The sequence below is a fragment of the Mchenga conophoros genome, linkage group LG12 (assembly GCF_057382185.1).
Source record: "Mchenga conophoros isolate Kocher_MC1m ecotype Shallow Benthic linkage group LG12, M_conophoros_male_GT1.1, whole genome shotgun sequence".
NCBI lineage: Eukaryota > Metazoa > Chordata > Actinopteri > Cichliformes > Cichlidae > Mchenga > Mchenga conophoros.
This window is the reverse complement of record NC_140537.1, coordinates 38,065,378-38,087,913: the sequence shown is the minus strand read 5'-3', so window position 1 is coordinate 38,087,913 and position 22,536 is coordinate 38,065,378. Positions and strand designations below refer to the sequence as shown.

The following is a 22,536-nucleotide window of genomic DNA, read 5'->3' as shown; positions in this document are numbered from 1 at the left end:
ACCGTGTTCTACAGGAGCACCATAGAGAGCGTTCTGACCAGCTGCATCTCCGTGTCGTTCAGTAACTGCAAAGTCGACGATCTCAGCCAGCTCCGGAGGAACCCACCCGAGGGATTAATAACGTTTTATTTAATCAAATCTAAGAACTTTAATCTCAGCCAAACTGATTTACTCCCCAACAAATAAAAGACTGAAAAAAGCAAATCAATAACATCTTAAGTTATCTGAGTGACTTATATATCATGTTTAACGTCTCCTCCGTAGCGAAAGACCGTGGGGGTTGAACGATTAACCATGTGCCGGGGGTCTGGTGTTCTCGCCGGCTCGAGTGACCCTTGAACCCCCGGTCAGCTATCAAGCTGGTGGGTAACAGATGTCTCTGAAAATGTCGGAGCACTTTTGCAAATATGTGATGTCTTGATAAACCGAGCAGATATTTGAAGTTTACACAGCTACATTCACGCCTGAATATATGTTAAAAGTTTATTTTGTGACCCAGAAAGATTAATAAGAGCATGTCTGTGAATGTCCTCAGTCATCCAGGTCATCGTAGTCTGAGGAGCTTGGAAAGAAAAGCGCCTGGACTTCTTTAAGTTGCTTGAAGACGTTTCACCTCTCATCCGAGAAGCATCTTCAGGGCCACGAAGGACACACCCGACCCACCCTTCAAATCTGGGGAAAAGGAGGACGTATTTGTCGGCCGGCTTCGGAGGAGTCTACGAATTGGGACAGCCTTCGTTGCGCCGCTGTGACGTAATCGGCCTACAAATGCGGCCTCAGGAGGATGCAGCCTACGTTTTGGGACACAGCTTATGTCTCCCTTTAAGTTATGCTATATAACTCTGATATACTGCAACAGATTGATGGCTGTTTTATTTTGCATTCTGACCGGTTGATTTCATGAGGATAACAATTTCAACTTTCCTTTGAACCTCCTCATTAACAGTATTGATAGTGTAGTAATAGCGTAGTTATAGTATTGCAGTAATGTAGGTGTACTGTGAAAGTAGCAGTAATGAAGCTGTAGCAGCAGTAATGTAGTAGTGTAGCAGCAGTAGTTCTGTACTTGTACTGTGTTAGTAGTACTAGTAGTGTTGTGGCGCGCATTCGCGCCGTAATTCAAGGTCTGTCCACACGGTGTCACTGCTGTGCTGAGTCCACACGCTGGTTAAATCCCCGGATGTTATTGTGGCTAGCTCCTTTAGCAAATCGGCTAGCCGCTGCGACGCCGCAGTATTCTGCCGCTACGCTCTGCCGCATCGGGGACTTTTGATCCTTTTCACTCCCCCGGCCGATAGACCCGTGTTTTTAACGTTGGTATCTTAACATCGGTCATTTATCATGATAGAAGTTGATTAAACAGGTCGTTGTTTTAAACTGTTGCGGTGATTTTTTTCCAACCGGTCCGGTGGGTTAACAATACGAAGAGCTAAAGGCTAAATTAGCAGCTAGCGTAGAGACACAGGCCCGCTTGTTTCTTCAGGTAGCTAACACAGCTAGCTTAGCGAGCTACCGCGGCTGTCATGGAAGACAAATCCTTCACTAAAGAGTTAGACCAATGGATCGAACAGCTAAACGAGTGCAAGCAGCTATCGGAAAACCAAGTCCGGACGCTCTGTGAGAAGGTAAGTTCCAAAGTTTTTGACATGATTTCCCGGCAGGCCTGGCTCAGCCCAGCGCGGCCTGTGTTGCGAAAGTGGCTCCGGCTAATTTCCGGAATGAAGGAGCGACGAGGCGGCTGTTTGCGCCCAATTTTCCTACGCATTCTGAGTCAGAATTCCCTTTCAGGTGTGATATATATGTGTGTATTTCTATTAAATAATCCCCACTGTGAACTGTTGTCCGACTATCGTCGACTCATTACACACGGGCCGAAAAATCGCATCTCTAGCCCAGTGCCAAGAAATAGACGCAGCCCATTTTACTGCCCGGTTATTACCTGCGCTGTCTTTTGCGCACAGGCCGGGATTCAGCCTGATTCAGCCATTCACTGTAGGGGGCTTTATTCTTAATTCTCTCTTAAGGCGAATCATCTGTTAATGTGTGTCGCGATTGATCGATTAGTACCGCGCCCTTAATGTATTGATCAACCATTTGATTGCATAAACGGCAGGTTGGTTGCACCATTAAAGATGAGCCGTTTGTTCAGCCGTGTGGCGGCTCTCGTCCTCTGTCGAAGCGATTAAACCCGAAATATTCTTCGTTGCGTACTTTTAGAAGTGTGCGTTGACTAAATGAGCAGCGATGTTCAGAGAAAATACCCATCAAACTGAAAATCCACGTCCGAGACAGCAGAGCGTAAAATGTCTGTAACCTGATTTATTATGCTCTCTGCATGAAGAGGAATCCATTGTTGGTGCCATTTAACATCTAAATGAGGGCTGAAACCGTCTGTACTAATCAGTCATTTATTTGTTTCTAGCTAATCAGCAGAGTCAGAGATGGTTTAGATGTTAAAAATAAATAAATAAAGAGACTTATAGTACAGGTTCTGGTGTCCCCGTTTTGTCTTCTTAGATTTTCAGTATAATAAAAAGATGAAAGTCTCAAAGTAAAAACTGGATAAACATGGCGTGAAATTTGAAGGACAGAAGAATATAATGGAGGTATGATGAACATGGCACAGACTGGCTCATATCTGATTGATCTCCATTAGGAGATTATTGCAGTAATCTGAGGGGGAATGAAAGTATGCAGGTGGTATTGCCAGCTGACTTCATATGAACTAATCAATTACTGAAGGGGGCTCTTATTACAGTTAATAACAGCAACATTCATGAGATGAATGAGGTTTGGCCTGTTGTAGGTACATGCTGTCATCTTTCAGCTATGAGTGGAGCTGAAGTGATGTAAAAAGTACTGATAAGTCTTTCTTTTGCTCTTCCTACACATTGCTGTTTGCAGTAAATTTGAATAAAAACCAGCAACATGTTTATGGACTTTTTCCTTAGGTGGGTACATTTTTAAAGGTTATTGATTTTATATTTCCACGTATTGAAGCTGTTGCATGATTCATTGCAGCAAGTTTTTCCTGCTCTAAATGAGCCTCACACAGCGAGTCCACGTGTAGCTGATGACTCAGTGTTGATGAGTTTACTGTGCCTAACAAAGGGCTGTGTAAGGTTTGGATATTTCTGACATTTTGACTAACAAAGATGGCGTTATTTCGAATAGAGGGAACTATAACCTGCTGTTCTGAAGGGTTCTGGTTGGAGGACGCTGTTGGTACAGCATAAAAAAGATATTTAGCATTTTGCCCGGTTAGCTGTTTCCAGTAAAATAAATTAATAATACTTTATCAGTAAGAGAATTTAAAAAAATGACAGCTTAAATGTCACATGTGTGTGACGTGTTTAGCTGGTCAAAAATGAGGCAGTCCCAGCTGTAGCCTGTGTATCCTGTGAATTCTGATGTGAAGGAGGGAAGTTTAGCTGCTGAGTGATTGATGGTTAAAACTCTAAAATAAGATCAACTTTATTTTCTCACTAATTTAAAAGAGCTGTGGGGCTGAGGAGAGCAGGTTTCCAAACAGTACAGTGTCCTCTGAGGTCACGTGGGCCTGAAATCTTAAGAAGGAAAAAACAAACAAACCAAAAACAGTCGTGTGTGTGACTCTGGGCATGTAGGAGCTGAGTTTGATTTCACCTCCTGTCAGCTCGTCACATGATCCCCCCCCCACTGTCTGAGCTGTGAGTCCTTTAGAAAAAACCCCCAAAGACACTCATTAAATCTGTTTCCTCTACAGGCCAAGGAGATCCTGACCAAGGAGTCCAACGTTCAGGAGGTGAGTTTTCCGAACTCATTATTGATTATTCATGGAAAATATGAAAGTCACGAGGAAAAAGAAAAGCAGAAGATAAAACCAGAGCTGATATCAAACGATTAGATTCTAATCCAAGTCAGCCGTTTATGGGTCATCGGTCCTTTATAAATGGTAAATGGCCTGTATTTATATAGCGCTTTTCTAGTCCCTAAGGACCCCAAAGCGCTTTACATATCCAGTCATCCACCCATTCACGCACACATTCACACACTGGTGATGGCAGCTACATTGTAGCCACAGCCACCCTGGGGCGCACTGACAGAGGCGAGGCTGCCGGACACTGGCGCCACCGGGCCCTCTGACCACCACCTTTATGTGTTTCAGAGTGAAGATGTGGCTCTGTGACTCGGGTGGAGCGGAGCTCAGGTTAACATTTTACATGCATCCGTAGTTCTGTGTTAACCTGAGCTGCACTGCTCACAGAGCCACGGTACTAGGACTCTACCTTTGACAATATTTGAAGTAGGTCCAGCCCAGGGAGCCTTCTAGATAGTGGAGTTGTAAACTGTGACAGGCTCCTTCCTCCTCATAAACACCTCCAGGCTGCTCTTACAAAAACCCATAAAAGCAGCATGAAGAAACACGCTGTGAAATGATGGACAGTTTCCAGGTCCCAGGTATCAGCACGTGTAGGTGAGCACCAGCCTGTTTTTAAATGAGCTCTCCACCCGCTGATGGTGTTTCTGCAGGGCACAGGTGAAGAAAGGTTCCTGTTTGTCCAAATTCTTTCTTTCATTTGTATCAAAGTGTGGAAAAGATTTGAGGAACAGATTTCAGTGTGCGGTTTGTTCCCTGTGGGGTGTTTGAGCAATCTCACACCCTGTTTACACGGCCTACAGCTGAGGCGTGGGCTCGCACACATGCCCACCGCCATGTTTTTATGGAAACGGTTTTCCCTCAAAAGCACAAAACTGATCCAAACATTCAGCCGTCGGTGAACGTCCTATTTACAGCCGCTCCTGTCAGATGCTTGTTACTGATTCACCTGCAGTGAGGAAGGTGGAAGTGATTTGAGGAAACTGTTCCTCCTGTGTGTTCGGCCTTAAAGAACTTTAATTGATCATATTGACTTCCTGTCAACAGAGCAGTTGCCAGATCGGATCAGATTTCTTTTGTTTTAATGCAGTTCTTAAACATTTTTTGGTGCCTTCATTTTTTTATTATTTGTAAACAATAACAAAAATGAGGATTTCTGTCAGCAGCTTAGAACCTCTTTAAACCCTGAAGTAAGCAAACGCTGACGTTCTGAAGTAGGGGGTTCTTTGAGACTCAGGTGTGCTAAAAGGAACGAGTGAAAGTTACATTTACTGTGTGTGAACACATGAAAGGGCTGATTGATGGTGAAGAGGTAAAACTGATCCCTTTGACGTTTGGAGAAATGACCTGAAGAAAAACGCAGTCGAGAGAAACGACAGTGAAAGCTGCCTGACGACATCAGGTGTGCCGAGGTGTCGGCAGCTTTCAGTGAAACCTCCTCTAAAAGGAAGCTGGATCTGAACCAGAGTGTCTGATAAGACCAGTTATGATCCAGTGAGCTTATCATGAAGAGAGCTTGATGCTGCTACAGGTGACATGAAGACGTTTCCCTCGCAGGTTGTTGAAACGTTACTTCACTCGGTGTTGTGCCTTGGCAGTAATTGGTGCGCTCAGTGTGATGTTGCACAAACATGCCAGTGTACTCAGCACGGTGAGGCTAACGTTAGCAGTGCTAGCACCTGCAGCCATCATGTGCATGATGTGGGTGCCTTGGTCCCGTGGTTTTATCTTAGTGTGCCAGGAAACACATGCAGGAGTTTTAACAGCAGTGTGGATATTTAGTGATATTCCAACAGATCAGCTGCGAATGTTTTTTTTTTTTCTTTCAGAAACAAAACAAATGGACGTCTCTAACATCTTTTTTGTTTCTTATTGACATGATTATATACTGACGCTGATATTGGCCCACCGATAAACTGTGCTAGCTTTACAGGAAACTGTGGTTGTAGATTAATGAAATACTGCTCAGTTTAACCACAGAGTAGTTATGTAACTGTCGAGTGCAGCAGCTGTTAAACATCTAATTGATGAGTCGCACACATTCCTGGTAATTAGTGAGCACAGGTGAGTCAGGTGAAGGTCGAACAGTGTTACACCGATTATCATTTTCATCGTCTTTCTAGCCGATCTGATTCCTGCAGGTTTGATGTTTTTGTGTCCAAAAGGCTAACAAACAGTAAAAACTAGAACTGACTAGAATATATCAGCCTGTTGTCATGGATACCCAGTTCAACCTTTTGAGTTGAGATCAAATTTCTGATTCAAAGATCAGGTCAGTGCATCCCAAATAAAACCCAGCATTAAATATTCACGTACTGTGGCTCAGCTCCGTGTGTGTGCGTGCGTGCGTGTGTGTGTGTGTGTGTGCGTGCGTGCGTGTGTGTGTGTGCGCGCGCACATGTGTGTTCATTTGTTATCAGCCTAAATATTGACGTTCCTCTGCTGCAGACACAAACATGAGTCATGTCAACATAAAAGCAGGTTGTTCAGGGTTAAAGAAAATCCCCGACTTTTCCTTCAGCTTTGTATCCTAATAGAAATGTAATTTATTTAATGACCCAACAGTTGGATCCTATTTGATCATCAGTCATCGGAGCCAGTATCTAACAACTATATTTGTGCTTTTATCTAAACTCAGGCCTTGGAGCGGATGTTAGAGCAGGAAGATAAAAAACCCCGCTGGCTTCCTTTTGGCTTGGTGTAAAAAAACAAAACGAATGAGCTTCAGTTTCTGTGGCGCTGACCATGTGACTCTGTGTTTGTCCCCTCAGGTGCGATGCCCGGTGACGGTGTGCGGCGATGTCCACGGTCAGTTCCACGACCTGATGGAGCTCTTTAAGATCGGAGGAAAGTCTCCCGACACCAACTACCTGTTCATGGGGGACTACGTCGACAGAGGCTACTACTCTGTGGAGACGGTCACGCTGCTCGTCACGTTAAAGGTAAACCTCTGTGTTTCTGTGTGGCGTTCACATGTGCGCTCTGATGTTTTCTGAGTTTACTTCCTGTTAGGATCACAGCGGCCCTCTCGGTGGCCACAGGCTGACAGACTGTTTGTTTGTTCTGATAAGAAGCAGACTGAACTTGTTTGCTCCGTCAGTCTGAAAGCTTCCAAAAATCATCAGCAGAGCTTCTGAGCTTCAAACAAACAGATCAACATCAGCTCAGCTGAGCAGACGTTTAATCTGAGGACTGATGGTTCTGTAAAGTTTTAGAGCATCATAAACACGTTTTATAAAAACATGAAGTGGTGGCATGTGAGAGGAAATCAGCTGACTGAGGAGATGGCCAATGTTTCTGCTGCACACAGAGGAGCAGTCGGGGGATAAATGTGGTCTGAACAGAAGCAACCACATGATGTGAAAATGATGTGAACTAGTTTGACTCTGATTGTGTTCACAGTACAGCTGCAGCGTGTAAATCTCAAGGAAACTGACAGACTTTAATGACCTTTTTGTTTTCTAACCACAACACGTGTCAGACCTGGACTCTGACGTGTGATTCTGGTTAGATATCAGGTTTGTTGCAGGATTCACAGGCTGTGAGCTTCGAGTTTACAGAAACATGGTTGTTCACAGGAACAACCAGGCGTGATCGGCCCTTCAGACAAAGTTATTTATTCTTAAAGTTTAGTGTATTGTAGTTAAAATGATACACAGACAAATAAAAATGATGCAAAGAAACTTTATTTAGAAAATTGCATCACTGTGGTTATTGTTGTACTTGCATGTTTCACACATGTTTACCTGGTTGTTATAATTTTTTTTTTAACCTGTTTGAGAGAACAGCGCTGCTGCTTTAGTAGTTTACAACCTCTTTGCTTTTATTTTGAAAGTATAGTTAATGCCATCCAGCTAGCTTCCTGTCTCGAAGGTTCTTCCGGTATGTCTCGTCCTGCCGTCAGACTCCTCCCCCGGTGGGGAGCGGTGGTCCTGTTTCTGTTCTAGAGGCTGCCAGCAGAGTCACACTTTGGTCTGAGTGCTTCTTCTTTCCCGTCTCGGTATCACAGCGTGACGGCTTCCTTTAGCTAATCGTTTCTATTTTACATCATGAAGTCTGACAGAAGAGTCATTAAACATGTAGCTGAGTCAGCATGCTGCTCTCTGGGGGTCTGACCCGGCTTTAGATCGTCTTTAACGTTATTATGTATTTTTAAATTGTTGTTCAGGTTCGTTTCCAGGAGCGAATCACCATCCTGCGAGGGAACCACGAGTCTCGGCAGATCACACAGGTCTACGGCTTCTACGACGAGTGCCTGAGGAAGTACGGCAACGCTAACGTGTGGAAGTACTTCACAGACCTGTTCGACTACCTGCCGCTCACCGCGCTGGTTGACGGACAGGTAGGACGCGCCACGCCCAGTTTCACTGTGACGTTTTCATCTGATCAGACCTGCAGTTAGAATGGGAATCAATAAGAATTTAGTTATTCAGATTCCATTATTAATATTACTTATCGATTTGATTCCTTATGAATTCTCTTATTGATTCTCATTGGCTCTGCTTTGAGAGTGGCCACCGTCACTGAGCAGCATATCAGTTCATGCAGATTAATTTCATGTTGTGTGGTCAGTTATTTGTGCACGTTGGAGGTGTTTCCTGTTTGTTGTGATCGGTGTTGGGTCAATACTCATAGTCAAGTAAAAATGTTAGTTTCTGTGCTACCAAAGTTCCCCGGCTTTCATTCAAACTGTGTATCAGCACCGACACTTGAAACTACTTAAACATTATAAATGTCTTCAAGCTCACACTGAGGCCTGTGGGGCACAATCAGCCACTCACACAGTACACACAGTTATGTGTGTTTGTATATGAATATTTCATAGTTTGAGGCTGCCTGTTTATCTAAGGCAGATGAACAAAGTACATTGGAATTGTACATAATATCACAGATGATAAATTCAATAGATTTTAAGTAGATGCTTGTGCTTTCTTAAAGTCTTATATGTTGAATTGAACTATGTGATGTGTTCAAAGCCTCCCAGTCAGTGCTGTTCTCCGTGCCTGTCTGACATGATGTTATTAGCACAAACACTTTAAAGGTGATCGTTCAGGATTTCAGCAATAATACAGACAGCAACGTAGTTAGCAAAAAACAGTTTTATTGGGAATTAACTTAAAAAACAAACAAACATCTGTCTCCTATTTTTTGTCACACAGGAAAGAAGCATCAATATCTGATGAGAAGACTCATTGGTTTCTTTTTGTGGGGTTTTTGTTGTTGTTGTTGTTTATTTTAGAACATCTCTAACAAGTTGATTTGTTTACATTTTCACATCTTAATTTTTAAGTGAAATGTGCATTTTGAGTTTACACGATGTGTATAAGGCGACCGTTTCCTTTTGCAGTATTTTTGTTTGGTGCGTTTTTATATGTCTCAACAAAAGGGGAACAAAGGTGTTTAAGTTCACCCAGGATGATTTGTTTTCATTTTCACATGGTCTTACTGACGTGATGCGAATTGAAACATGCATTCTTTGTGTTGGGCGGTGGGGGGGATGTGCTGGAAAAGCTTGAAAAGTGACCTTGAAAGTGCTTAAAAGGTGCTTGAATTTGACCCTGAAATAGGCGTATGAACCCTGACACTGAGTCAGTTACTGTTTAACATTATAAACCTGAGGCTACAGCTGCATACACCGACACAGATCCCTGTGCTGATAAGGACACGCGATCGTTCTTAGTGTTTAGGTATGAGCAGAGCTGAAACCAGCAGAGAGACTGTAAAGTGGTTGCCATGGTGATTCTACCTCAGCCTGGCTGGTCACTTTATCGCAGCGCGGTGTGGTGTTGGGATTCACTCAGCTTTAGCGTCACTCTGGGCTCTTGGCTAGCTTAACATTAGCATGCTGTTAAAGAGCGTGTGTTAACAGTATGATGCAGGCGCTTCTGTCCTGGAGGAGTCTCCATATTATCATTGCGTCCACGCTGGAGACGGCGCCACTACTTTCCTCCTCCAACACGCAAACTGAAATCAGCTGATCGTAGCCAAGTGTGCAAGGATCTATAGGCAGGCAGACTAACAATTCCAAGCACGTAGACGACTAGAATTCCAATAACCGGTTCTTCTACCATAAGAACCGGTTCTCGTATCCCATCCCTGCGTGTAAGGTTAAATCAGTGCTCCTTTTTTCAGGTATGACATTGTGTTTATTATCATAACCCACAGATGGTTACTTGCACACACTTGTTTTTGTTTGTTGGTTGGAAAACGTTTTGTAGCTGCATCACTGCCCCCTGCTGGTGATGCTGGCATGTTTTTAGCTGAGAGTAGAAACGGGAGAAACGACTCTATTTAAATGACTTCATGATTGTTCCATAGATGATAAATCTCCTCACGTCGTGCTTTTTGATAGACTAGAATAAAAGATGAGTGCAGAGATCTGCTGTGAACTGTAGCTGATTAAAGAAACCTGAACACATGAAAGAATGGTGATCATATTGTTTTTGGCAAATGTGGCAAATCTTTTTCTTAAGCATGAATCTGACATTAAAAACGGTCAGTATAGATCATGATTCTTATTATTTTTAATCGCCTGTTTCTCGTGTCTGCGGTCTGTCCGCCTCTTAAACATTTACCCTATTTTTCAGCCACATCCTGTCAGTTTTATTTGGGTTTTTCTTTCTTCATGAGTGAATATTTGAGCGTCCACACACTCCCGCCTGAGTTTGAAGCTGAATAAAGATGTTTTTAACTGTTTGTTGGTGAATCTGTTCATTAATTATTTAACTGCAGGTTTTGTTGTTCTTTGTTTCAGATCTTCTGTCTCCACGGAGGCTTGTCTCCTTCCATAGACACTCTGGATCACATACGAGCTCTGGACCGCCTGCAAGAAGTTCCACATGAGGTACGTGTACACACACACACACACACACACACACACACACACACACACACACACAGGTCAGCTTTCAGATTGTCAGGGATGGAAACAGAAATACTTTTTAAACAAAAGCCCGTCGGTTGTTTGAGAGACGGCCTCTGTGGAGCTTTTATTTTCACACTGATCCATGTTTGGCACCACAGCAGTTTGTGGTGATAAATGGGCAGAACAAACGCGTCGGCCGGCTCGATGCTGACACTCATTCGTGAGCTGCAGAGGAGCCAGAGCCGAGGCTTAGACCTGATTGTGTCATTAAAAACTACAGACACATCCTTATCCTTCTTGATCTGAGTGCAGCTTTTGACACCATCTCTCATCCCATTCTCCTTAGCAGATTAGCTTCTATTGGTCTCTCTCACACTCCACTAGCCTGGTTTAAATCATACCTATCTGACCGCACTCAGTTCATTCAATTAAAATCCTTCACTTCTCAGCTTTCTCCTTTATCCACTGGGGTGCCCCAGGGATCTGTCCTCGGGCCCCTTCTTTTCATCATCTACCTTCTTCCACTCGGACATATTTTTCGTAAATATAATATTCAGTTCCACTGCTACGCCGATGACACCCAGCTCTATCTCTCTACCAAACCTGACTCTACTCTTCCTCCACCCTCCCTCATCCTCTGTCTAGCTGAACTTAATTCTTGGTTCTCCTCCAACTTTCTTAAACTCAACAGCAATAAATCGGAACTTCTTCTGGTTGGCACTAAACGACTGCTATCCAGAATTAACAATTTCTCTCTCACCATCAATAACTCGCTGGTCCCTATCTCTCCCTCTGTGAAAAGCTTGGGTGTCATTCTCGATAGCACATTATCCTTTAACTCACATATCAATAATATTACACGTGCAGCATATTTCCAACTCCGTAACATTAATCGCCTCCGCCCCTTCCTCACACCTCACGCCACTGCCATTCTCATCCATAATCTTGTTATCTCTAGAATTGACTACTGCAACTCATTATTATTTGGCCTCACACAAAAATCTATCAACAAGCTCCAACGTGTCCAGAACTCTGCTGCCCGTATTATTACTAGGACTTCTTCTACCCACCACATCTCCCCAATCCTGAAGCAACTTCACTGGCTCCCGGTCAAATTTCGCATCCATTTTAAAATAATTCTGTATACATTCAAGGCTATTCATTCTCTCTCTCCACCGTACCTCTCTGACTTATTACAGATGAAGCTCCCATCCCGCTGCCTCAGATCTTCATCTTCTCTTTCTCTCTCTGTTCCCTCTGCTCGTCTGATCACAATGGGAGGGAGGGCCTTTAGTTGCTCTGCCCCTCGACTTTGGAATTCCCTACCCCCGGACCTCAGAAATATTAGCTCATTCTCTCTTTTTAAGTCCACCCTCAAAACTCATCTGTTTAAAATTGCCTAATCTTAAATTTCTGTATGTTTTAACTTTTATCTTCTATTTTTACCATTGTGTATATTTCCAGTTTTTATCTGTTGTACAGTGTTCTTGGGTGCTTTGAAAGGCGCTATTTAAATAAAATGTATTATTATTATTATTATTATTATTAACTCATCTGTTCACACGTAGTAATTTTACTGCTTTATGTACAAAATTGTCACCAAAGCAAGAACAGGAGAGCAGTTTATTAAAAACAATCAGTGCTCTGCAAAGCTCTGCAACACCAGTCAAACCTTCAATAACATCTGGTGTCCATCATGAGTTTGTGCGTGCAGTGCAGTTACGATCTGTGCTTCTAGTTTAAACTCTAAGCGTCATTTATCAGGTTTATATTTAGGATTCTGAACTGTGCAGTTTACCTGAGCTGTTGGCTTCTGTTTCAGGGCCCGATGTGTGACCTGCTGTGGTCGGACCCCGATGACCGCGGCGGGTGGGGGATCTCTCCCCGAGGTGCCGGCTACACCTTCGGTCAGGACATCTCTGAAACCTTCAATCATGCCAACGGACTCACTCTGGTGTCTCGCGCCCATCAGCTGGTCATGGAGGTATTTTGGACACTTTTTCACAGCACGGTGTCACTTTTATGTGAAAATATTGTGCTGTTTAACCAAAGAATGAGTATGAATATTTGTTTATAGAAAATCTCCTCGGGGGTTCGCTTTAAAAAAAACAAATCTGGCTGCGTAAAAGAAGGAAATCCAACCTGTTAGCAGCCTGTTTATATGCAGAGATGATTCAGATTAGAAGGAAAAAAACAAAACACTTTATTTTGGGTCAGGTGACCTCGTTATCCTGGTCAGGTGACCTGTTTGTCCTCTGATGTCATGATGATGAGCTTCAGAAACCCACGCTGCTGCAGGTTTGTCGTGATGAGCCCACAGACCGGCGCTCACATGTCCTGTTATTTTTATGTTAAACCTGGCACACGTGTTCACACAGCCAGTGGACTGAAGGGTCCTATAAAAATCCTCTGGTTTCCATGGCAACAACATGAAGTTGGAGCAGGCTCCTCATCTCCTCCCTGGTGTCCCAGTTTCACTCCCACGGAGGTTCAGTTCACTGTTCAGAAGATTCGCCAAGCAGCTGCACGAACTTCATCTGCAGCTGAAGGAAAGCTCCGATCACAGGCGGCTGAGGACGCGCCGCGCCCACAGATCGAGCTGGTTTGACCGTTATTCTCACTGGAAATGTTAAAATGACAAAGTTCTCGTCAGTTTTCCTGAACTGATCTGCGAGAGCCGTTCCTGTTGATGTTAGCACGCCATTCAGTTCACGGTTAACTTGACAATTTCATGTGTCTGAAGTGAAATATAACTTTGTAGTCCTTTTTTCTTCTTCTCACAGACTATTTCGTCCTTCAGAGTAAAATATCTCTGCTACTCTGTGCTGATTGGTCGGTTAAAGACTGGCTGATTCTCACTCAAAAACATTTCACGACCGCAGCGGTGAAACGTCAAAAACAAAGAAATGAAACTTGTTCTTGAGCCCATGGAGTCCTGCTCGTTCAGCTCAGTAGCGCCCCCTGTTGATCAGAGGTGTCCCAGTCTAACTGACATGTTTGTTCCTGCAGGGCTACAACTGGGGCCATGACAAGAACGTGGTGACCATCTTCAGTGCTCCAAACTACTGCTACCGCTGTGGAAACCAGGCGGCCATCATGGAACTGGACGACACTCTGAAATATTCTTTGTAAGTACGAAGAATGCGTTCACATCATATGAGAGGCCGAACGGTGCTGAGGTTAAATATGAATACATCCATGTAAAACACACGGAGCCGTGTGGGGACCCTGAGGGTTGGACACTAAACATCACGAATCCCCAGATTCCTTTTAATGTTTCTCTTCTTTCATATAATAAGTTTAGCATGAATACTCAGACTGTGCTTCTGCTTAACGAGTCAGAAACATCAGAGCACACATTCAGTTTCATTCAGGGACACACTGACAGCTGCCAGCAGGGGGCGACTCCTGAAGGTTGACATGAGCTGAGCTCAGTAAACTCACCTGATGAGTTTTTGGTCTGAATAAAATGTAGTTATTCTGGAAGTTTTGGTCCTGTTACAGTTGAAACATCCATAAAGGGGGAGGGCTTAGGGGCGGGGCTTCATTGTGACAGACAAGCAGCTCCACGGCTCGCTCCTTATCATCTGATTTTAAAACGCCAGGTCAAGGCTTTACATCACTCTGACCATCTTTTATGTACAGTCTGAGTCTAGGTCTCATCTGCTAAAATTACATGACTGTCTTGGTTACCATGGATACAGAAGCTAAGGTTTAACTGATCTAACCTCACTCGACTTAAAGGAAGTCGTCACTAACGAGGTTTCTTCTGTCTCCTCAGCCTTCAGTTTGACCCCGCCCCTCGCCGTGGTGAGCCCCATGTGACCAGACGCACTCCCGACTACTTCCTGTGAATGTCCGAAGCATCCCCGTCCATCATCCACGAAGCTCCACCCACCCCCACCTCCCCCCCAGTCATTTTGGATGGAAAGACCATTCTAATCCTTCTTCTGATAATGATGATGATGATGATGAATAGAGACAAACGATTGGCTGAATCCAGATTTTAAAGAGGGCGCCCCCTACAGTCGTGTTTTCAGTATGCTGTCTTTAATGCTGTGCTGCAGAAACATGTAAACTCTGATCTGTTCTTCTTTTTGTTTCTTACATGTTTGAAATCGAGAGAATAAAACTACCAACGTGGACCAAATGTGCCATAATTCTGCTCCTTTACCACATGTACAACGCAAACGCAGGCTTCCTCCTTCCTCTTCTGTTTCCTTTCTCTCTCTTTTTTTTTTCTTTTTTTAAAGACCACAGCACTAAAACAGACCTGACGTCACCGCCAACACCACACGTCCTGGCATACCTGCTTTTTTTTTTTTTTTTTCCCCCTGTTGCGAAATAATTTTAAAAACTGATTTAAGTTTGCTTCTAGTAGTACAGCTGTGAGTTTTAGCTGTCCGGGCTGCAGCCGGTGGTCATCTCAGCAAGTATATTACTGTAATTTGAATAAAGACAACAGACGTATGAAATAAAATGTCCTATTGATGAACTTCCTGTGTGAGTCGACCTCGTTCTTTTCCTGCTTCACCTGGAGGTTCGAACTTTGTGCTCCAGTTCTGTTGTTTTCTGAGCGTGCTCAGAACACATGTTCAGCTTGTTACTTAAGCCCAGGGGTGGGCAACTCCAGCCCTCGAGGGTCTGTGTCCTGCAGGTTTTAGGTCTCACCCTGGGCCAACACCTGAATCAAATGATTCATTACCAGGCCTCTGGAGGTCACTTAGTCATTTAAATCAGCCGTGTTGGATCAAGGACACATCTAAGGCCTGCAGGACACCGGCCCCTGAGGCCTGGAGTTTGACACGTGTGCTCTAAGGTCAAGTCAGAGAATGCTGGCAGGAAATGTATATATTTTTTATTTACATATTTTAAGGCAGAGATTCAGAAGGAAATCTGAAATGTTTAAAAGTGTTAAATGAGACTACTTTGTACTTTGCAGGATGTTTTTATTTGTGTTTGATGAAAGACTAACATCACAGTGCTGAGCAGCCTGTAGCTTCAGACCTGCATCTACTGCTGGAAACGGTAACCGGAGCTCACCGGCAAGTATGAGTGATGTCACGTAAAGTGAATCACAGCTGTTCTGAAATCAGGTGATCATGAACTGGTTGATGTGTAGTGTAGAAATCAGCAGGAACCTTTTCTTTAAATGATTTCTGCAGAATGAGTTTTACAATTAAGAATGAGAAAAAGCCTGAAAGACAAATTTGATAGTGATAATTTATTTTTGAATTTATGGCAAAAGTTTAAAAAGTTTTTTCCACTCTTTGCTATTTTTATGCAACTGAACAACCATCGTTTCTCCATCGTTTGCAGGAAAATGCGAATAGATACATGGAAAAACTTCTCCGGGCTCCCTGAAGCTCTTCTTTGGATGCTTCTGCCTTTGTGGATGATGAGCAGATGTTTCCAGATGTTACTGTTTATGATATCAAACTTTGATGAAAATCAACGACTGTAAAAAAGACACGTTTTCAACTTAAAATGACTTCCGTATCAGCGTTACATCAATATCGCGAGAGTTGGAGCGATATTTGCTCGACACCGTCCATGTTAGCTTCCTGGAGTGGTTCGCGGCTGCTTGATGGAGGCGCGCGGGTCTGAGGTGTGGAGGTGGGCTAGAGTCATCACCTGTGAGCTCGGAGAGGCCCGCCGGTAAATACCGGCTCTGCTCGCCGGTCAGCCCGGTAGCTAACGTGAGCTAGCAGCAGAGGCTAAAAACATTAGCCCCCGGTGCTCGAGGGAAGTTTGGTACTTGAGCGCGAGCTGAGCCTGAGTTGACTTTAAAGCCACAAAGTTCAAAGGTCACGGAGTCGGTAAAGATTTGTTTGAATGTGACATTTCCGGTCGGGATGCTGTGTAGTGTGAATGCTTCTGTCAGCGTGTGTAGAAATGTGAACTCTGGAGCATGCGCAGTATAGTTTCTGCTGAGCATTTTTAACAGTTAATCCTTTCACCACTTGATGACGTTAACGGGCTGTCGGTCTGAATGAAACGTGCTTCATGTCTGCCTGGACTGACGTCACAAAGAGGAAGATGATGATGGTGAGGAGGAGGGTGTTGCCGCCGGTCCCCTGACCCCGTCCGCCTGTATGGGGGATGTAGTCCTGCACTATCAGCCCGGATCAGCTGATGAGCTCGGCTCACTGTTGGAGACTACGCAGAAGCTCCTGGAGCCGTTCCCTCTCCGTGCTCCTCCGGCCTTCACGCCGTGGTTCCCCACGCTCACCGGAGACTGCCGCCTGCCCATCAGACCTGCGAGACCAGCTCCTGTCGTCACGTGTTTGGATGATTCACCAGCAGCAGAGGTGAGACCCAGAGATGGTGACCCAGAAACCCACTGTGATCTCCACCCTGTGTCTCCTAACAACAGACCTGAGAAGCAGCCACACAAGGACAAAGATGGTGCCCTTTGCACCGGCTCGGAGGTCAGGCGGAGCAGGTGGAGCGTCTTCACGCAGAGAGGCGTCCTGCAGCAGAGCTCGCAGTCGTTGTCCAAACAGTTTCACCACGCCGTCTCCGTCCACGGGCTCCACCTCCGCCAGAGGGCCAAATGGGTGATCGGTGAGCTGAACTGCGGAGCAGCGAGAGACATCGAGGAGGTCGGTGGAATGTTGTAGAAACTGTGAAGCTTTACAATGTTTTAAAATTTTGTTTGAAGGCTGATGAAGATGTTAAGAGTGAGGAAAAACCACAGACTGGAGCCAGACGTGAGACGGTGGAGTGCACAGGCACACACCTGCTAATCAGCGCTCAGTAACATTCACTCAAAGTCCCAGAATGTCTCTGAGTAAAACTCAGCCAGCCTTCCTGGGGTCAGTGCACTGACCTCACAGCAGCCATGTTATTGGTCACATGATGTCATTAAGCAAACAAACACATTGCAGAGGCCCAGTTCAGGTGAAGCTAGCAGACAGCTAGCTGTCAGTCAAAGAGGCCACGCCCCCAATAGACCCTGTGCACGAGACAATGCTAACTTCCTGGTTTGAGACCGGATGTGGGGTTGTACATTTCCGGTAGCTTTACTTTGCGGTCAATCACTACTGCAAAGATATATCCTCCACAATCATGTCCAAAACTTGAAAACGGAAAGATGGTGTTAAGTTACAAAGAGAAGGTGGGAACACTCACCGCTGCTGTGTCATAAAAAATCTAATGATCAATTTAAAGCGTTTAGATCATCAGCTGTTTACATCACTCAACACGAGCTGAACTGCATCACTGCAGCAGAAGACACATCGTCCACATTCAGAAGCACATCTCTGTGTAGTGACTGGTCTCATGATCTAAACAGGCAAATGTTCAGCATTCAAACTACAGGTGAAGAATAGTCAAACCAGATGTTTCCCCGTTATGTCGAGATCAGCTCGTCCAGTACACACCTACACAGCATGTTAACAAACCGTGAAAACAGCCACACAAAATGAATGATTGTAATGGTTTCTATACATTAGTATGTAGGAAGGGTATGTTGTGACTTACCTTCAAAATTACAGCGGTCCCTCGCTATAACGCGCTTCACCTTTCACCTCGCTGTTTCACTGAGTTTTTAGTGCAAGTTTGCTGCTTTTTTTTTTACAGCACATTGTGTCCTCCGTCCTGATCGCTGCAGACGATCTCCTCCGTCTCTCCTGTACAGTCCAGAATCGCTGCATCGATGCTAGCAGTGTGACTCTGCAGTGCAGCGCTGTATGTCCACGATGTCCACCAAACGTTTTGCACCGTCAAAAATAAAATCGGCTCCTTGATTTCACCTCTCGCTGGTTATTTTTAGAACATAACACCCGCGATAAACGAGGGACAGCTGAGAAATATAACATTTGAATCCATTTTCTCTTTTGCTCTGAGGCGCGGGGGAAAATATCGACAAGTCGATGAACATCATTTACAGATATATTGGGTAAATGCCCGAGACATCTATAGAAATGTAAATCGCCGCTTGATTCAATCATTTGGTTAACTTGTTTTGGACAATAAACCAGGCGCGAATACGACACCGGAAACAAAGCTCCCCACAGGAGTTTCCACACCGGAAGTAGCATATGCTAACGTGCACATAGTCAATTCAATTCAAATTCTTTATTGTCCCACAAGGGGAGATTAGTTTAGCAGCAGGGAACATAAAAGTAAACAAAACAATAATATAATATGTCTGTGAAGGTTCTCAGTCATCCAGGTCATCGTAGTCAAAGGAGCTTGCAAAGAAAAGCGTCTGGACTTCTTTAAGTAGCTTGAAGACGTTTCACCTCTCATCCGAGAAGCTTCTTCAGTTCTAAGGTCAAATGGTGGAGAGTCCCAGATATAAACCTAGTGGGAGTGTCCCCCCACAGAGGGACAAAAGGACCCCCTGATGATCCTCTAATCGCCTGAGCTAAGGTGTGAAACTGGGTGTGGGTCACAATCAGCCAGAGTTTCAGGTGTGTTCATTATGAAACCTGGCCCCACCTTATCATGTGATGTCCTGAGGTCAGATGGCCCAGGATGTGAGTGGGCGTTAAGGCGTCTGGGAAGGATCTCAAAACTGGATTATAGATGGCAGAGAGTTGGTGTCGTAAGCCCCGCCTCTGTTCAAAGATGGTCGCTCACAGTGGACATAGATGCTTCTTTCACTCCTCTTTCAAACCATCTGTCCTCTCTGTCCAAAATGTGAACATTGGCATCCTCGAAAGAGTGACCTTTGACCTTAAGATGCAGATGGACTGCTGAGTCTTGTCCTGTGGAGGTGGCTCTTCTGTGTTGTGCCATGCGCTTGTGAAGTGGCTGTTTGGTCTCTCCAATGTAGAGGTCTGAGCATTCCTCGCTGCACTGTACAGCATACACCACATTGTTAAGTCTGTGTTTTGGCATTTTGTCTTAATAATATAATATTATTAACATAAAATAATAAAATGTTTAAGTCTTACTAGAACAGGTCTGTTATTAAAGCATGCTCACCTCTACAGCTGTTGTGAAGGAGGAAATTATCCACAGAGACCAGTTTGTTTATCAGGCTGGAAACACACTGTGAAGTTTTAACATGGGCGTCTATGGGGACTGACTCACTGCTGCCCCTGCTGGGTGTTAGAGGAACTGCAGGATGTTGATGTTTGTGTTTACAGGTGGTTTCGAGTAGAAGCGCAGGGCGATGTGTAACGAGAACTCCTCGACTCTTCCTCAGAGACGTTTCTTTAATGATGGCGGCGCCGTGACTTCACACTCGCTGTATTGGTTGTTGCGTGTTCTACTGGACTCATTGCAGTCTTCCTCTGAACTTCAGGTGTTGCATGGTAGAAATAAACGCTGCAGTGTGTGGGTGCAGATGAAGTTACAGTGGGAGCGGTCGCTTCCAGCAGCGTGTCCGTCTGAAACATCTGTGAATCTGCAGCTGTGACATCACATCTGCTGCACCTGCGTTCACAGCACGCACGGGAAACCTCACACGTACGAATGCTGGCGGCGGCGGCGATTGATAAATCGTCACGAGTCCGAGTGCTTCTCTCGCATTCTTGCTGTTCAGACAGCTTGTAGGTGCATCGCTGCCACCTTCAGCCATAACAGTGCGTTACAAAAACAACCAAACACAAACAGGCTTTAATAATCAGTGACTGTGGAATATTTAATCATCGGGACCGTTCGTGGTAATCACCAGGTGTGTCACACACACGTTAAATATTAAAACGAAGCCACAGAAAGAAAACTTTATTTGCTGGTCAAAGTTAATAATTTGTTGGCTCTCAGAGAAAAACGCCAAAGATTCGCAGCTTCCAGGTTTTCCACTGACGTCTCGCCATGAAATAACGAGTGTGTGAGTCAGACGTGCTTTATCAGAGATGCAGTTTCTAAGCCTCCACAATCTTCACGCTTTAAATGTTAAAGCGGGCACGAGGACTGTGAGTCTGCTCCTGGTTAAATGTTACCTGTGGACGGCGCCGGCGTGTGCTTTCTTCCTGCGTGCTGTGTCTGCTGATCCTTATCGGAGTGTCCGACCTTCACCTTGTTTCCACAGCTCGTCACATTTTAACGTCCCACAGAAATAAGTCTGCTCAGCAACAGAGACGGAAAATACAAACAGCTGTTTGATGTTGTCACATTGTTTACGTGGAGTTTGCTCCTCCTCCCCGCAGGTGTGGCGAACTCTGAGCCGCTTGGCGCGAACTTCCTGCCTGCCGTCGTGTAACGCCAACATCCAGCGCGAGCGCGGCGAGATCTGGGTGTTCTGCGACGTGCTGCACTCCGAGCAGGTGGGGCGCTTCCTGAAGGAGGAGCTGCGGCTGTCGGGGAGGATCGACCTGTCGGTGCGCCGGCTGGGAAACGTCTTCAGCATGTAGAGCGCCCCCTGCTGCACTCGCTTGGGTTTCTGCAGACGTCGCAGCTTAGACGGAGGCTGCAGTGACATCTGCGGGGGCAGCTTCGGTCTTATTCTTTGTCACTGTGGTTTAACCTGCAGCTCGGCCGGCCGGCATCAGTGTGAGTCACAGTGTGAGTCCTGATAAGAATCAGCACCGTAAAAGTGATAAAAGGAAGCAACAGTGAGAGTGAAACGATCAGACCCACTCAGGGAGACGCGCTGTGTTACAGCAAGCTTTCTGCCATAGCTAACATTCTTGTTTTAGAGATGCAGACATAATCCAGCTGATGTTTATCAGCTGTTCACATCAGGTTGTAGCTGGAAACTGTTGATGAAGACGAAGAAGCTCCAAGAAAAATCAAGTTAGCATTCTGCTCTGTCTTCAAATAAACCAGCGTCCGTTAACAAAACCCTCACAGAGCACATTAAAAAGAACAGTTGGTGTTACAGAGTGCACACTGAGAGCGAGGCTGTGTGATAGTGAATGAAATCTGCTCATCAAACAGCAAATCCACGCTGCCATTTATCCACCGTTCAGGCTTTCTCTGAAGGAAACAAGGCGAATATTCATCAAGTGTTCTGCCATACTGGCTTTATGAGCAGATCAAACCCAGTTTCCACCAGTAAGCCTGACCTGTGTCAAACAGTAATATGTGATCAGGAGCTGTTGCAGCGCTGCGCTGCGTCCACACAGGATGTAAAAATATATCTAAGTTAAGCTAAAGCTGTTTTTCCTCTTCATCAAATGCTTCAAGGGCAGAAACCCATTTATATTTTATTCAAATCTACTGAACTATTCATGAGCTGGGGGGAGGGGGGTGCTCCAGCTGGATTTGTGTGTTGTGTGTGCGTTTGTAAAGTGTTTTCATACTGATGTTTGTCATCCTTCTCTGATGCCAATAAAGCTTTTTTAATATTTGTAATAAGTGTCTGGAGTTGCTGCATGTGATGTGATGTGACTGTTCTGGAAAAGCTGCAGCAGTCACATGATGCTGGAGTCTCACACACACACACACACACACACACACACCGAGCAGCCTGAATGAATGAGTGCAGCATGAATACAGTACAACCCCCATCCCTCTCACACGCACTCTTTTGTTGCTGTGGGCTCTCTGCACACTGCGTTAAAAAAATATCTGGGTTACCGGATGTGACGTAAGCACCCAGCCCCCGTTTTCAGCTTTAATCGCTTGTCAGATCTTCAATCCGTGTTTCTGGCTCATTAACGCCTCAAATATATGATGCAATAATAAAGGAAACGCAGAATACGTGACTATCTTCGGTTTGCTTAACGTCTCACTTGCTTGAAATTAGCACTATTGATTTTTAAGCACGTTCGTATCCTCAGGTTTATTGTGAAAGACATTCGGAAATGTAACATTTTGATCGCTTGTTTTATTTAAAAGAAACACACATATTTGATACATTAAGCAGAAAATAAATAACTTTAACATTTAGATTTTGGATTCTGATAAACAC

The 22,536-nt window shown here is 44.7% G+C and overlaps 2 protein-coding genes across 5 annotated transcripts; both read left to right on the top strand.

The window, feature by feature from the left end:
• The first annotated feature begins 1,186 nt into the window (after positions 1–1,186).
• LOC146563215 (serine/threonine-protein phosphatase 2A catalytic subunit beta isoform) lies at positions 1,187–15,219 on the top strand. The gene is made up of 8 exons (XM_085295670.1): positions 1,187–1,625; positions 3,746–3,784; positions 6,631–6,801; positions 8,028–8,201; positions 10,614–10,703; positions 12,547–12,708; positions 13,734–13,852; positions 14,506–15,219. Exons 1-8 carry the CDS (start codon positions 1,524–1,526, stop codon positions 14,576–14,578), a joined length of 930 nt encoding a protein of 309 aa, XP_085151796.1. The 5' UTR covers positions 1,187–1,523; the 3' UTR covers positions 14,579–15,219.
• A 248-nt stretch (positions 15,220–15,467) lies between these two features.
• shld3 (shieldin complex subunit 3) lies at positions 15,468–21,980 on the top strand. 4 transcript variants are annotated; one of them, XM_085295669.1, is made up of 5 exons: positions 15,468–15,571; positions 15,667–15,769; positions 16,044–17,035; positions 17,101–17,329; positions 20,831–21,980. In XM_085295669.1, the coding sequence occupies exons 3-5, from the start codon at positions 16,860–16,862 to the stop codon at positions 21,032–21,034; spliced, it is 609 nt and encodes a 202-aa protein (XP_085151795.1). In that variant the 5' UTR covers positions 15,468–15,571; positions 15,667–15,769; positions 16,044–16,859; the 3' UTR covers positions 21,035–21,980. The 4 variants fall into 4 exon arrangements, with proteins under 4 accessions (XP_085151795.1, XP_085151794.1, XP_085151792.1 ...); XM_085295668.1 differs by having other exon boundaries at positions 15,469–15,571; positions 15,667–15,752; positions 16,044–17,329; XM_085295666.1 differs by having other exon boundaries at positions 15,469–15,571; positions 16,044–17,329.
• The last annotated feature ends 556 nt before the right edge of the window (positions 21,981–22,536 follow it).

Coding starts and splice junctions, on each gene's coding strand:
- LOC146563215 (XM_085295670.1), top strand. CDS start 1,524: ATGGAAGACAAATCCTTCACTAAAGAGTTAGACCAATGGATCGAACAG. Junction 8,202..10,613: donor CCGCGCTGGTTGACGGACAG/GTAGGACGCGCC, acceptor TCTTTGTTTCAG/ATCTTCTGTCTCCACGGAGG. Junction 10,704..12,546: donor TGCAAGAAGTTCCACATGAG/GTACGTGTACAC, acceptor CTTCTGTTTCAG/GGCCCGATGTGTGACCTGCT.
- shld3 (XM_085295668.1), top strand. CDS start 16,820: ATGGGGGATGTAGTCCTGCACTATCAGCCCGGATCAGCTGATGAGCTC. Junction 17,330..20,830: donor CAGCGAGAGACATCGAGGAG/GTCGGTGGAATG, acceptor TCCTCCCCGCAG/GTGTGGCGAACTCTGAGCCG.